We start from the raw sequence: 14466 nt of genomic DNA on the forward strand, positions 1-14466 counted from the left end.
CACTGGTACCACAGAAGGTTTTGTGCCCCGCAGAGGGTTCATACAGCTGCCTGGCCATGCTGAGCTCAGCACAGCACCCTGCTCATGCACTGGTGTCACTGGGAAGGTGTCCTTCTCTGAGAAACAGGGTGATGTCCAGGTGCCTCCTCACAGCCAAGGCAAGCAGCTGTCAGGGGCTCTGCAGCCGATGTGCAGCTGGAGTGAGGCAGTGAGGAGGTGCCGCAGGGACACCCCTTCAATCCTCACGTCTTTGGAACAGGTCACTGTGACCCAGTCCAGCTTGTGGGAAGGATTTATTCTCAGACCAAGTCGCTGCATCCTGTGGGGCACATGGATCACCAGGAGGGCAGGGGAACATCAGGCTGGGATGTGCCTCTAGCAGCTGTTTTGGGCATTGCAGCAGGAGTCGCAGAGAATTGTTCGTGCTGGCCTGGGGCTGAAAACAAAAAGCCAAGGGCACCTCCCTTCCCATTTGGCTAAAAATATCTCCCAAACCTCGTTACTGGCAGTCCGGCGTCAGCAGGACCTGGAAACCCTGACAGAGCTGATTTCTGCTCTGCTGTCTCTGGCAATCCTTGTTCTTTCCCACCTCAAGGGGAGAGTGCATCTCGACATGATGGGAAGCGGTGGCTCTCCCCTGTGCCCAGGCAGAGCCAGCACACAGACCCGAGTCCAGGAGAGCAGCCACTGCAGAAGCACAGCCGTGCCTCTGCTCCCACCTCTGGCAGATGAGGAGCAGGAAGTTAAAGGGATCCACTGAACTGCAGCAACTTCAAAGGATTCTTACCAGCTTCAAGGCGACGAGGATCAAATGCTGGTCATGCCGTCAGGACCAGGTGCTCTCTAATGTATCAGAGGTGAAGTACAAGTGCTGGCTTCTTGTGACTGTACTTCCGAGCAGCACACTTGAAAGGAGAGGTGACTTGCTGCCGTCTCCTGCTGACGGGTTAGTGTCACATCCTGCTGCTGCAGGGTGCTGGCATTAATGTCTGTGCACTGCTTTGAAGCTGTTAACAGCTGCCTACGCAGCAAAGAATTTTATTAAATTACCTGGCTAGCCAGAGGACAGGGAAGCAGGAGGGATCCAACTGTACTTTCCTCTTGCATTGGTGCTGCATCAGCACGACCAATATCGAACTGCAGGTCCACTTGGTACATGTCAAAATGTCTGTGAAGGCTCACCCAGCTGCACTGTCACTGCCCATGACAGCAGGGACTGAGCACAGAGGGAGTGAAGGATGGACCAAGTCCCACAGGGCAGCGTGGGGGACACAGGATGAGCTACCTGCCTGGGGATAGCTAGAGGCAGGACACGTCTTTGAATGCATCAAGCCTGACAAGGGAAAACACATGGCAATTCCCAAGCTGCAGCAGATGCCTGGGAGTCCTGTTGGCTGAGTCCCTGTCTCTGAGCATGAGGCACTGCCTTGCCAGCACTGAGCTCACTGTAGGAGAGACTCCCAAAGTGAAGTTAGGGCTCCCACCATCTCTCTCCTGCCCAGTACTTGAATCTGCTTCTCTCTGGTCCAAGTCTCCATCACCTTCTGTATAGCATGAAGAGACTCCTTCCTTTGCTTTCTTTTTGGTCTGTATGCAAACAGTGCAGCAAGCTCCACAGGGAAGCAGCACAAAGAACAAGAAAGAACAAGAAAAAGAATAGTTCTGTCCCTTCTGTCCCCAGGGTCCTTTTTCTACAATTACAGATCAGAAAATAAAATCTATGTTCTGCAGCACTGCTGGAAACAGTCAAGTGAAAAAGCACATGCACCTGTGCAGACACACAGGTATGTGGACACACCACTCTTCTGTCTGTCTCCCTGGCAGATATGTGCTCAAGGACAACAAAGAAAGAAATCAGACAGGTAGCCTGACTGGAGAGGGACTGAAGAGTCACAGGACAACGTGAGCAGATGTTGAGAACACATTCAGCACCCACTAGTGCAAGCGGTGCAGCACTCACATACACAGTTCCTGGCACACCAAGGCTGATTTCATTCACATTCCCCCCCAAGTCAACTCCGAGCATCCAGCTTTGTGACACAGTACTCTCTGCTAGCTGCCAGGCATCTGTAGATGGCAGCTTTCCATGTGTAAATGCATTTCTGAGCTTTCTAACCATCACAGTGTTTGTTTCCATGAGGATCAGGAGATCTCCTCACCCCACCACAAAACAGAAACCCATGGCTGCACAGCACCGAGCAGGGTGCCCCAAACGGGCATTGGAGGACATCACTGAATGCAACCACGTGCTGTAACCAAGCCCTGTCCCCCTCCACCCCACATCCCTATCCCTGTCCTTCCCAGTCTGTTGCTGTGGGGCTGACTCCCTGCAGAGCTCTCAGCCAAAGCCCGTGCTGCTCCCTGGAAGTGAGCGGCTCCACAGGCGCCTGCAGCCCCGCTGGCACCTGGCACCAGAACACACATTTCAAGGAAATTTTCCACACATTGAGGATGTTTTCTGAACACCAGATTTTCAACCCAACTGCTCATGACTCAGGCCAGTTGGCAGGGGCAGAAGGCTGCTTTGTGCCTTAGGTAATAACAATTTAACAAGGTAACAATCTCTTTAGCCACAAATTAAATGGAAATGGGAAATGTCCTGTGCAGATAAGCTGCTGCCTGGATTATGTCCCCTGCCCAAATATAAACTCCTCTGATCTTTGATCCTATGCACACATGCACGCACACACAGACAGGCTGTGGCTCTGCACCTCCCAAGCCTCACCTCATTTATCACCCTTCACCACTGTCCTCCTGCCACTCCCGGTGTCTAGCCTGTGTCAGGTACCACTGCAGATACCTTGCTGTCAGCAGCAAGGACACACAGGCATCCCCCAGCCACCTTCCCTGACACTCCCTTGCACTCACAAAGCCATCACCTGCCAGTGACGTATCTGCCACCGAGACCGCTGCGCTTGCTCGTGCACAGGCTGCCACTCACCTGCCAGCTGCCTGTCCCACGAGACACTCACACACATGCAGCACCTGCCACTTTTACCTGCACTCTCCCACCTCCTCTGTCCCTGCCATGGCCACAAGCCCTCCCAGGCCACATGTTCCTTGCAGATGACCCCGTGCCCACTGCTGGAAGGGGGATGATGTCAGGTTTGGACGGCTGCTTTACCGGACAGGGTGGTTTGCTGTGTCCGGGTCCAGGGCAGTGACCACCCCCACGATAGATCCAACATGTGCATCCTCCTGGACCTCCATCAGGTTGGAGGGGGGCCGGAACTCGGGGGGCTCATCGACGTCCAGCACTGAGACTCGAACAATGGTCTGGTCCCGAAAGGTGCCCAGGTCCACGAACCGTGGGTCCACGAACTTGTTGAGGGCCTCCACCACGACAGTGTGCACTCTTTTTGACTCGTAGTCAAGAGGCTGGGACAAGGGAAGAGGGTAAGCCACAGCCAGCCAAAGGAGCCCCTCTGCTTCCCCTTCTTTCACCAGAGACATCAGGGCAGCACTAGAGCCACTAAAGCCAGCTGCTCTCAAGTAGTGCCCTTGTAGTAGCCTGGGAGCTTTTGCTTTGTCCTTCTGCCAGCAGCACCCAAACCAAGGGAGCAGGAGGAAGCAGAAACCCTCAGTCCACTCCCCTCAGGGCCCCTAACAGGGTGCCTGGGCTGTGAGCAGCCAGGATTCACTGGGAAGACAGCACAGTGTGTGCTGCACATGAGCGAGTTTTCATCATTAATCACCCCACTCTTATTTCTACAAGGGAGGCAAGCTGCATACAGTGGCCTTGAAGAACAATCATTCTTTTCTGCCTGCACCAAGTATTTGCTTGATTGTTTTTGCCACCAAAAGCAGATATAGTTAAAGTGCTTCTGGTCAGGTACAGGAATTAGGTGGGCATTTTTCTCCTGTAACAGGTGCTATCAATAACAGCTGTAAGCATTCCTCTTTATAGTCCTATGCATGGTGTCTCCTCTGCACAGCTCACTGCTTCACTGCCACCCCCAAGCCACCCTGGGGGACTCCAGCAGGCACTCTGTGCTGCTCCTTCTCAGTCTTTCCTCCCTGTGTTTTGCCATGCAGGCAGAGCAGAGACAGGTCTCTCCCTGCATCAGCAGGGACAAAAAAGCAACTGCTGCTGCTAGAACAGCACTCAGAGCATTTTCTTCAATTCAGATTCAACAGTAGCAGTCCCCACAGGAAAGGGTCCTCCTAGGGACCTGTGCCCTCCCTACTCAATCAAGACTTCTCACCTTCTGTACCGTGATGACAGCCTCTTGGGTATTGCTGTCCGTGGTGACTTTGAACATCTCCACCCCCTCCTCATCCTTCACTTGATATGTCATGTCCGTGTTCTCTCCGACGTCGGAGTCCTCTGCCTTCACCCTCCCGATGGCAGTGCCCACGGGGGCCGTCTCAACAATGCTGAACTGATACATCTCTGGAGGAGAAATGGGTACCAGGGTCACTTCTTCTGCCTTTGAACCAGCCCCAGCCTTCACAAACTTCCCTGGGGCACCTTCTGGCTGTGAGGGTTGCTCAAATCCCACTGTGTCCACAGTCCAGAATGCCCCAACAAAAGAAGTAAATACACCAGCCAAAAACAAGGGCTGAGGGAAGATAACTGAGGAGCACTGACATTCCAGGTGCTGTGTGAAGGGCTAATTTCTCTGCATGGACACTGCCCTGCAATCAGTGCTCTCTGATTCCTTGCAAAGATTCCTTTGCAATTTCTGATTTCTAGGAGATGCAGCCCAAGAGCTGAGCCTCCTCCAGCTGCAGCCCCTTCCCTGGCCTGCCAGCCTGGAGAGGCCAGGCCACAGCTGAAGTGCACGGCAGAGCCCTCACAGCCCACTCCTTGCAGCAGGATCACCCTGCACCTTGTCTGGGGAGGGTCCCAGACCAGACACCAGCACCAGCCACAGGCTGTTAGCAGCAGGTTGGAAAACAGAGCTGTGCTGTGACAAGGCTGCTGTCCCTCAGCAGTGTCACTGTCCTTGCACTCTCACATTCTCACACAGCAGCCAGGAGGGGCTAGGCCAGCAGCCAAGTTCCAGCCCAAGCTCCCAGAGGGGACAGCAGCATGGTGGACCTTGCTGGCTTCCAGCTGCTTGGAAGGGCTCAGGAAAGGGCTGGCCAGGCTCTCCTACCACACAAGCCATGCTTGCTTCCAGGACCTGCACTGGAGCATTGATCTGGCACCCACTGTGCTGCCAGCCAGGGACAAATTCACACCCAGGCCAGGAGCTGCCGTTGCCCTTTGGTATTGTCACCCCGCCAGCAGCTGGAGTGGCCAGGCTGGCTCAGCCTGCAGGTTCCATCCCACCACCCACGGGGAACCAGGACATGCTCCAGCACTCGCCCCCACGGCCAGCAGGACTTACTCTGAGGGAAGCGTGGTGGGTTGTCGTTGACATCAGTGACCACGATGGTGACCGTGGTGGAGCCAGACAGGCCACCCAGCTGTCCTGCCATGTCTGTTGCACGGATCACCACCTCATAGCGGTCCTGTGTCTCGCGGTCCAGGTCTGCCACGGCTGTCCGGATCACACCTAGAAACCAGCAGGACAGCTGAGCACAGGCAGGTCACAAGAGCCACAGACAGGGTGAGGCTGGAAGGGGTCACTGGAGATTACTCTGGACAAGATCCAGACCTAAAGAGGATCAGCTGAATCTCCCTCTTCACACAGGGCAGTTCCTCCAGTATTTCACCAGCCTTCATGGCTCTTCCCTGGACTCACTCTGGTATGTCCACAGAATCATATTTGGTGTCAGATACGGCACTTGCATCTCAGCAGTGCACAATAGAAGGGACTGTCACCTCCCCTGACTGCTGGGGACACTCTCCCCAAGCACAGCCCTAGTTCTGCTGGCTGCCTCTGCCACAGGAACTCACTGCTGGCCACAAACAGTATCTGCTCGACCCCTTTGCAAGAGGTCACATCAGCATAAGCCAGCTAAGGGGAGACAAGGCCACTGGGGAGAAGAACAAGACCAGGGGGTTGTCAGCCAGCCAGAAACATCCCAAAAATCCTCCTGAAGCCCAGGAATGGCCACAGGCCCAACCTGCTCCCAGCAAGTCTCCTCATGAAGCGTGAAAGAGTCCCAACTGCTGCTTTTCCTGTGGGCTACTTGCAGCTCCCACTGGGTTAAACCCTGGCACAGAGGAGGTTTGTGCTTTGAGGGTGACCGTGAGGTGGGTGAAAGATCTGCTCAGAGGATTGGTGGGGGCAGGAGTCACAGGAAGAGAGGACTCATCCTCACCCCCATCCAAATGCAGGGGCTGTGCTGGGGCCAGCCTCAAGGTCCACTCTGTAAAAACCCAGGCTGAGTCACAAATCCCCTTTGGCACAGATCTGCAACAGCCCACTTATCCTGATCTGCTGAGAGGGGTCAGGCTTGCTGCAGCACCCCTTACAGAACAGGGGTGCCCCTGCCCAGGCTCCATCTACCAGGCACATCTCGGGGGGACTTGTGTGATTTGGAGAATGGGGGAAGCACATTTCTAAAAGTCTGTCTGCACAAAACCCCTCATTTTCAAGTGTCCTTCTAAGTTAAGGAGACAAGAGACGACAAAACACATGCTCTGTGTCAGAGAATGCACTAGAGCTTAACAAAATGAATGGTATGGTAGTACTTCTTACACAAGTAAGTCTCTTAAAAACAATGTTTATAGGTCTCCAGTATTCATCTGGGATTGGGGAAATGACCAGGACTAAAATATCAAGGTTTGTAAAACAAGAAACAAAGAGCAGTAAAAGCCTGAAACCTCTGTGAAATGCAGAAATTACCAGTTACCCACAACTGTTTAATTTATAGGGAAACAAAGTAGGGAAGAAAAATTTTGAGGACGAAAGAAAGAAAAAAAGAAACTACTCTGCCCTGACGTGGCACCAGGGTCAGGAAGGAAGGAGTGCCTACATGGATACAAGGTCATTAGCACCACACTCCAGTCTCACTGTACCAGCAGCATCCCATAACACACAGGCATCAGCTTAAAATCCCTCCTGCTCAGATTTTTAACATTCCCACAGATTTAGACATTGGTTTATGCTTTTGTAAATCCTCTCTCTTCCAGGGTTTTCTGTTTAACTATCAGCTTTACCTCCTCCTGCTGTGAACTGCAAATTCATCTCTGCTTTGTTTCACCAGCAATCCTGCCCAGTGCTAGGGACAGTACTGGAGGAGGCCGCTGGAATGGGTCTCCAGTGAGGGATGTGACCCAGGGGGAACAGGGAGCTCCCTTCTTGCTGAGCAAAAAGCAGAGAATCACCCAGTGGTCTGAGCACCTTGCAATCCATTAGCTGGATGTGCAGCACATCAAGCAGTGGTAGAGCATCAAGGCTCCAAGTCACCAAGAGCACAGCATAGGGGGAGCCGAGTTCCAGCAGGCTGCAAGGAGCCAAGAAATGGCTACAGGGATAGACCCCAAGGCTACCAGGCATCTGCACTCCAAGGCCAGCAGGTTTCCAGTTTCCCTGTTCATGTGTCTGGTGTGGCACTGTGCACCTCCAGACAAGGGCTCACACCATGGAGCCACCGGCGCTGTGGCCCAAAAGCAGCCAGAAATGCCACGGAGCTGGGAGGATGAAATTCCTCCCCCTCGCCCTTTGCATGACATTACAGGTGCAGCAGGAGCTGGCAAAACTGTTCAGGAGACATTTATCATTCCTTCCTCTCAGAAACTAGCAATTATTCCAATGATTAGCATTGTTAGGATTTATTATAAAGACATAACCACCATTTCAGATCGCTGCCATTCTCCAGCTCTCATGGATAGGCACAATTAGCACCCAGCTTCCCTTGTCCATCTGTCACTTCAGGTTCTGTAATTACCTGCACTCTCCTGCCTTCAGCCCCATGGATAAGGGAGCAGGAGATTACCCTGTGATGGGGCCCAGGGTCTGCTCTGACCCCCTCATTCATCCTGGCTCTGCTCAGAGGAAGCCACTCAGCAAGGAATCCCACCAGAGGCAGAGGGAATGAAGGAAAGGGAGGCAAGAACATATCTGTGGGCACCCATCCCAGCAAGGATGGCACCCTCCCACGTGGGCAGCAGGGCCAGCCCTGCACAAACACCCAGGGCTCAGGGAGCAGCCCCAGCAGCTCATGCTGACAGGCCTCTCCTGCCACTCCACTGTGAATACAAAACTGCTATTTCTGGGCAAGCACTATCTCATTGAAATTTAAGCAATTCTGTTAATTAACGGGGTCTGAAGCATTTTATAATGAAAATGATTCATGTCAGCACAATAGTGATGAATTGGGATGAGAGGAAAAAAGCTCATGCATTCACCAAGGCTGTAATGACTTAACTGAGCTGCTCGTAATGATATAGCTCATAATACGCCATGCAAGATGGGAGGAAAGTGCTCAGGCACTTCCCAGAACACCTCCAAGGTCACTTGTCCCAACAGGGAGCAAGTCCAGGCCGTTTGGCACATGCAGAGTAGGACAAATGTCCCCAGCCAGCTCCTGTTCTTCCAGCAGCACAAGGCAGACAAAATCTCTACCTGTGGCAGGGGTGGAGACTGATGAGAAACTCCCTCTCATGGTGTTGTGTGTCCAGTCCATCCTGCAAAGGTGGGGATCAGCTGCAGACAGACTGCCAGACCTCCAGGAGCCCCATCAGGATTGTCACTGGCACGCTGTTCCCAAAATGCATGGGCCACATCAGGCCACCAGCCCAAGAGTAAGGCTGCTTTTGTCTTCCAGGCCGAGGTACCACTCACTATTTGCGAATGGCTGTGACCAGTCAGGGTCTCCACACATGCTCCACATCCATGTGGCACTAAGGGCACTGCCTTAAACATCCACCAGCTGCAAACCTACATGGACCCACCTTTCAGAGCCAAGATAGTCTCTACTCCCAAAACCTGACCCCCAGGGACTCTGCAAAGAAGCTGCAAGGGATGGAGACAGACCTTCCTCAAGGCTGTACAGAGAGCACAGAAAAGTCATTGCTATCATCTCCCAAGATTCACCTTCTTTCCAGCCGGAAAAACTGACAAACTTTGTCTTTCCCAGATGCTGCTAACAAAGCAAGAACAACCTCGAGCTCAGACTTGTCTCCCCCGCTCTTGTCAGTATCTGTTATAGCTGAATAATGTGGACACATGGTGGCATACCCTCTGGTACAAGGCACATGTGGCTTTCCAGCATGATCCAGATTAATCAGTATAATTACCAGACAAGGGGACACTAACAGCATCACATAAATACCACTGAATCTGCTCCAAAGGCAGACTCTCTTTGGGTGATAAAAAAGCAGGACAAAGCACTCAGCAGGTAACTGCCTTCCAGGAATCCCATCATTATGGGCTTTGCTCTGCTGGGTCAGATGTCCACATCCTCAGAGACTGTCTGGACAAGGCACCTTCCAGCTGAGGGTTGGAGGAGCAATAAGCCAGAAAGTCATGGAGTAAGAAACAGGGATCCTAAAGAGGTTGCCAATCCATCTAGAGCTCAAAGCAGGCATCTTCAAAGGCAGATTAGATTACCCTCAGCCATAAAGAGTCAAGTGTTTAGTATCTCCAGGGATGGAAGTGCCACCACCATGGTGACAAGCCTTGTCTTCCTGCCATTTGGGTCTTTTTACTGTGCATGCTTGAGAAGAAACCGGGTCTGTCTCCTCTATCCCTCTCCTATTTAGCTGGATAAAACAGATTAATTTCTGCCAGCAGCCTGGTCAGTTAGATCAAACCCATCTCTGCCTCAGGCCAGGAATAGCAAGGCACCTGCCAAACAGACTGCAGATTCCTCACCTGTGCCCTCACCTGCCTTCAGGGACACAGAAATACCAGTATATCTGCCAAGACACGAGTCCTGCTGGAAGCACACATCCTGGAGGAGGTCAGCCCTTGCAGAAGAGGTCTTGGCCCCAAGAACCAGCACTTCAGTCACCCTCCAGCCCCACATCCTGTACTTCAGCTCAGCACAATTTGAGAGGCAGAAGCTAAAGATGCTCTGAGTGAAGAATGAGGCACAAAGGGTCACGAGGTTCATGGAGCACCTAACAAGGGCTTGTTCCAGGCTGCAATCAGCCTTGCCCGTGCCAGAGACATGTGCAGAGAGCACACTCACCCTAGCTTTGTCCCTTCTTTTAGCAGCTGAGTCCCTCATCACTTAACATTAATTCCCTTGGCACTTTAGTAGATACACTCTAATTTCCTCAAGATGACCAAACATACAATTTGGTCCCAAATCAGCTGAAGTTCCTGGACCAGTCTCAGAAAAGAGCTGTTAATGCTCAATCTCGCTAACAAGAGGAATCCCCTTACAGAAATGTGGCTTCTCTGCAGACTCTTGTGCCTTAGCCTCTCTTGTGCCTGTGGACAGCTCTGGTGGATAAGAGACAGGGATGGGGAACAGATCTGCACAACCCCCTGGGCACACAGGAACACACACATTCTGATACATCTGTGTTTCCAGGCACCAAGGAGCATTTTTAACAAACTGGCAAGAGCAGCAGAGAAACGTGTTCTGCCTCCCACCACCACATCACACAGATCAACAGCTCATCAGCCCAGCTCAGTGTGCAGCAGGCTCCCAGACACAGCTCCTCTCCCAGTCCAGCCTTACTGCCCCTGGACCAGGGCTGTGGTCTGTCTCCAAACACAGCAAGGCTGGCAGGCAGGGATGAAACAACTAAGGACTGCACACAAATAACCATCAGCTTCATCCCAGCAGGCTGGTATCTCCATTCTCCTTGGCATAAAAAGCTCCAAGTTCTTACCAGCTCAGTCTTTAAATCAGGACACAGGCTCTAGAACTCAGGAGCTGGTTTAAGTCATCACAAATGCCAGACTGCATTTCAAATACCTTCTGAGATCGTCCGCCTTTTCCCTGCATTCAGCAGAGTGACAGTTTTGAAGAAGAGCTTCTTCCTCACGGTAAAAAGCCAGGTTCCCATGCACAGCCCCAAACTGACAAGCTAGCTTTTAAGGAAAGCATCAAACATCACAAAACCTATGGTGTTACATGCTCTGGTTGCTCTATAGCACTCAATATCCCTGAAAAGGGATGAACAAGACTGCTGGAAACAGGGGCACCAGGTTGTGGGGTGTTTCAACTTCCCTCCCAAGGAAAGCTGTCTGCAAGGGATCACAGGCAGCAGTGAGTCTCCAGCCACACTGCCCAGGGATAAGAAAGGGCACTGCAAAGGACACGGGAACAGACAGGAGCAGGCAATCACAGCTGCCTGCCAAAAGAGAGATTTGCCCCTATAAAGGTGAATAATCTGCAGTGGTACAGAGAATGCAGGGTGATCTAAAGCAGCATGAAAACACAGCATGAGGATTGAAATGCAGAGATTTCTCCTCTCATGCAAATGCACTGAGAGTGCCCACACTCAGGTGCACATCTCCATATTGGAAAAGCATAAGCTTGAAAGATTTTAGCGAGGATGAGATTCCTGGAGCTGGAACAGGAGCTGCCACTAAACCTCCCACCCTGTGTAACTCTGGGCAGAGCTGGGCTCGTGGCCCAGCAGCAGCGAGAGGGATTCTGCTGTCAGATTAGTGCTCTCACCTAGAGCCAACACCCACCACAGCAGCAGAAGAGGCTGTTTCCCACTGGAAGCAGCAGGGCAGAGCTGTGTGCTGGTCGCCATGAGAGAACAGCCTCCTCAGGAGATCAGGGCAGCCACAGCACAGGCACTGCTGCTCACCTGCTGCAAGGAGCAAAGACTGGCTGCACCCTGTCTGAGTGAGGAAGGCAGCACAAAGCTTACAAAGCTTAATGCCTGCAGGCTCTTGCAACAAGCCACGGGGATATTCTTACAGTTGGCAAGAAAACCTTGCCTCAAAAGCTTACGCATACAAAGCTCCCCACTCACACGGAGAAAGCCAGCCTAGACCTTCAGCACACACAGGTGAAGTTCTTGAACCTCATTTGGTGTACACAACACAGGTTTCAGTCTGTGAAACTAATCTCAATGCATGGGAGTGGCTGGTGTATACGGACGAAAGAAAAGCTCATGTGTATCAGCTGTGCTTTCTCTTCACCATCATTCGATTCTGGAATCTTCCTACAGCATAAATGCCATCCTGCAGCTCCCAGTATTCCAGTGGAGCCATTTAGATGCTTGTCTCCCTCCAAAAAGACCCGAGATGCTGCAGGCATTCAGGGCTTACTGAGTGGCAGGACTTGGCACAGCACAGCATCCAGACAGTTTGGGTCTGCCTGTGAAAGGTCCATTGAATACGAAATCCCAGCTGAACACTACAGCTGGTAACATCCAAGAACAGGAGACAAAGTCAGCTGCACATGGTCCATGTTCTGTACTCAAGCATGGAAACCACTTTTGTACATGCCACACCTGTGCTATGAAGGAGGGTGTGAAAAGCGCACAAGGCAAAGAGGGAAGAAAGAACCTGTGCTGGAAGGAGTCGGGGGCTGAGGTGGTGTGCAAGGCAGCACATGCACGCATGGACTTGCAAGAAATGGCAGAGAAGGAGGTCAAAACCAAAAAGGGAAATCAAATTGTTCTTCATTATCATATATTATAAGAAATGTAACATGCCAGGTTTTTATGGTTCTTTTTATGGCCATTAATAACAATGGTGGCTCTGAGAGCTACGCTGCTGCTATGGATAATTAAATCTTATGCTCAGGGCAGAAGCGGGGCCACCCCAGGCTATCAGACCTGGATTCCCTTGTGCAGCATAAAGACTTATTCTAACAAAATAAGAGTGGGAGCAGGTTGGGGTGTGCTTGGATGGATATGATGACACCATGTGCCCCCGCAGCACTGCTGCATCCACATGGGCCAGTGCTGACAGAGGGGCACAGGACAGGCTGCAGCCACAACTTGAGTGACTGATGGGCAGAGCTGCAGCCCTGCAGTTCCTGCAATGCTGGTGAGGCAGCTGCCACAGGCCATTTGCAGCTCAGACACCACCAGAGTCAGCCCCAACACCTGTGTTAGCAGCCAGATATCCTGGAAACAGACGTGCTCAAGAGGGGCCGGAGTCTTCTGCAGACTGTCAGCGATTTTGCCTTTATGAAACACAAGCAAGTAAAACAGTAAATCAACCCCCCAGTGTAGGAAACAGCCAGCTTGAGAATTAAGATACAAAAAGTCAAGGAATCAAGAAGCTTGGATTCCCAGAGTGACATTAATTTTCACCACAGTCCCACAGGGCACATTTTAGTTTATGCCTTAATACAGAACATTAATGTGGCAGGAAGCTGAGCCTCTGCACGTCCTGGCTTGTGCAGTTTGCTCCCAGTGGTCCCTCTCCATTCTAGCAGCCAGACTTCCACTCGCACAAAGCTGTCTCAGATTAACAGGATCTCATGTGCACCTGAATTTTCAGTGTTTAGCCTATTATTCCTACACACACATTATAGAACAAAGCAAATCTGGGAGAGAAGAGAGCCCAGGTGCAACAGCTCCTGAGCAAGGGGTGGGTACAGCCCCAACCTGCTGCTTGTGCCCTCTCCCCACTGCACCAGCCTCAGTCCAGAAAAAGGCATTTCCCACCACATGCCACAGTGCTGATGTCAGGTGTGTGTAGGAGCTCCCAAACTCCAAATCTGAGTGTTCCTCCAGCAGCAGCCAGGCTGGTGGCAGAGCCAGGGCTGGGACCACCTTCCCCATGTGTACCAGAGCATTGTCACAACGTGCAGGGTTTCTTACAGATGCAGAGGCTCAGGCACACAGACCTTCTTTTACACTCTCCCTGCACCAGCATCTCCAAACAAATTTAACTCTGACTTACACAAAAACAGCCTTAGAAAATATCTATCAGCACAGACACAGATCAGCCTGACAGAGGCTTGGTACTTCAGCCCAGGGGCTGATCTCAGTCCATGCCACTGCAGTTCAGCAATAGGGTGGGGAAGACTTTGCTGTCCAGTTTTCCGATGCAAGCTGCAGCTTCTCAGCCTGCTTGTCATTTGACAAATTTTCCTTAAACTACGGGCACTTTACTGCATGCTTTGTGCCTTAAATATCACTTATTAGCATTTGAGTGTCTTCCCTCCTTAGCAAGCTTGTGAGGCTCCCATTAAGGGTAATGAGAGTCAAACTCCTGGGAGGCAAGGAGAATATATACCCCAACATCTCCTGGTTATGGTCTACTCTAACCAGTATGTCAGAGCATCATCTGCCACGGATTTATTACGGAGGCATTTTACAACAGGCTCTATTATAAGTTATTAAGGAATGGAGCAGCTTCTACTGTTCTTTCATTAAATATTAATAGAACATTTATAAACCTATCCTTAATTTAAAGTGTTACCTTTAATCAAAGCCCCGGTGATAATGATGCAGCCTTTGGTAAGGCCCCTTTGGTAGTATTTAAACCTTCTACACTGAAGTTTTATGTGCCTGTGGGGGCATTCCAGCTCCAGGCAGAGAGGAGCTCTGGCCAGAGCAGGTGCAGACCAGGCACTCTGGGCTGGCAGCTGCAGATGCTGCCTGCAGGCAGGGCATGGAGCTGGGCAGCAGCCTGAACAAGGCTGCTGAGCTTCCTCTCCAACACCCCTGCCAGGAGTATCCAGCATCAG

At 51.7% G+C, this 14466-nt stretch overlaps 1 protein-coding gene across 3 annotated transcripts in view; it reads right to left on the reverse strand.

Annotated features, from left to right (window-relative positions):
• Positions 1-14466, reverse strand: part of CDH22 (cadherin 22) — a 76631-nt gene that overhangs the window by 23009 nt on the left and 39156 nt on the right. For all 3 annotated transcript variants that reach the window (XM_058850790.1, XM_058850788.1, XM_058850789.1), the window contains exons 5-7: positions 5337-5504; positions 4206-4393; positions 3125-3378 (exon numbers count right to left, since the gene is read on the reverse strand). In XM_058850790.1, coding sequence (XP_058706773.1) covers positions 3125-3378; positions 4206-4393; positions 5337-5504 — 610 coding nt within the window. The remainder of the gene's footprint in view (positions 1-3124; positions 3379-4205; positions 4394-5336; positions 5505-14466) is intronic.

This window comes from Poecile atricapillus, chromosome 15 (assembly GCF_030490865.1).
Source record: "Poecile atricapillus isolate bPoeAtr1 chromosome 15, bPoeAtr1.hap1, whole genome shotgun sequence".
In the NCBI taxonomy this organism is placed as follows: Eukaryota; Metazoa; Chordata; class Aves; order Passeriformes; family Paridae; genus Poecile; species Poecile atricapillus.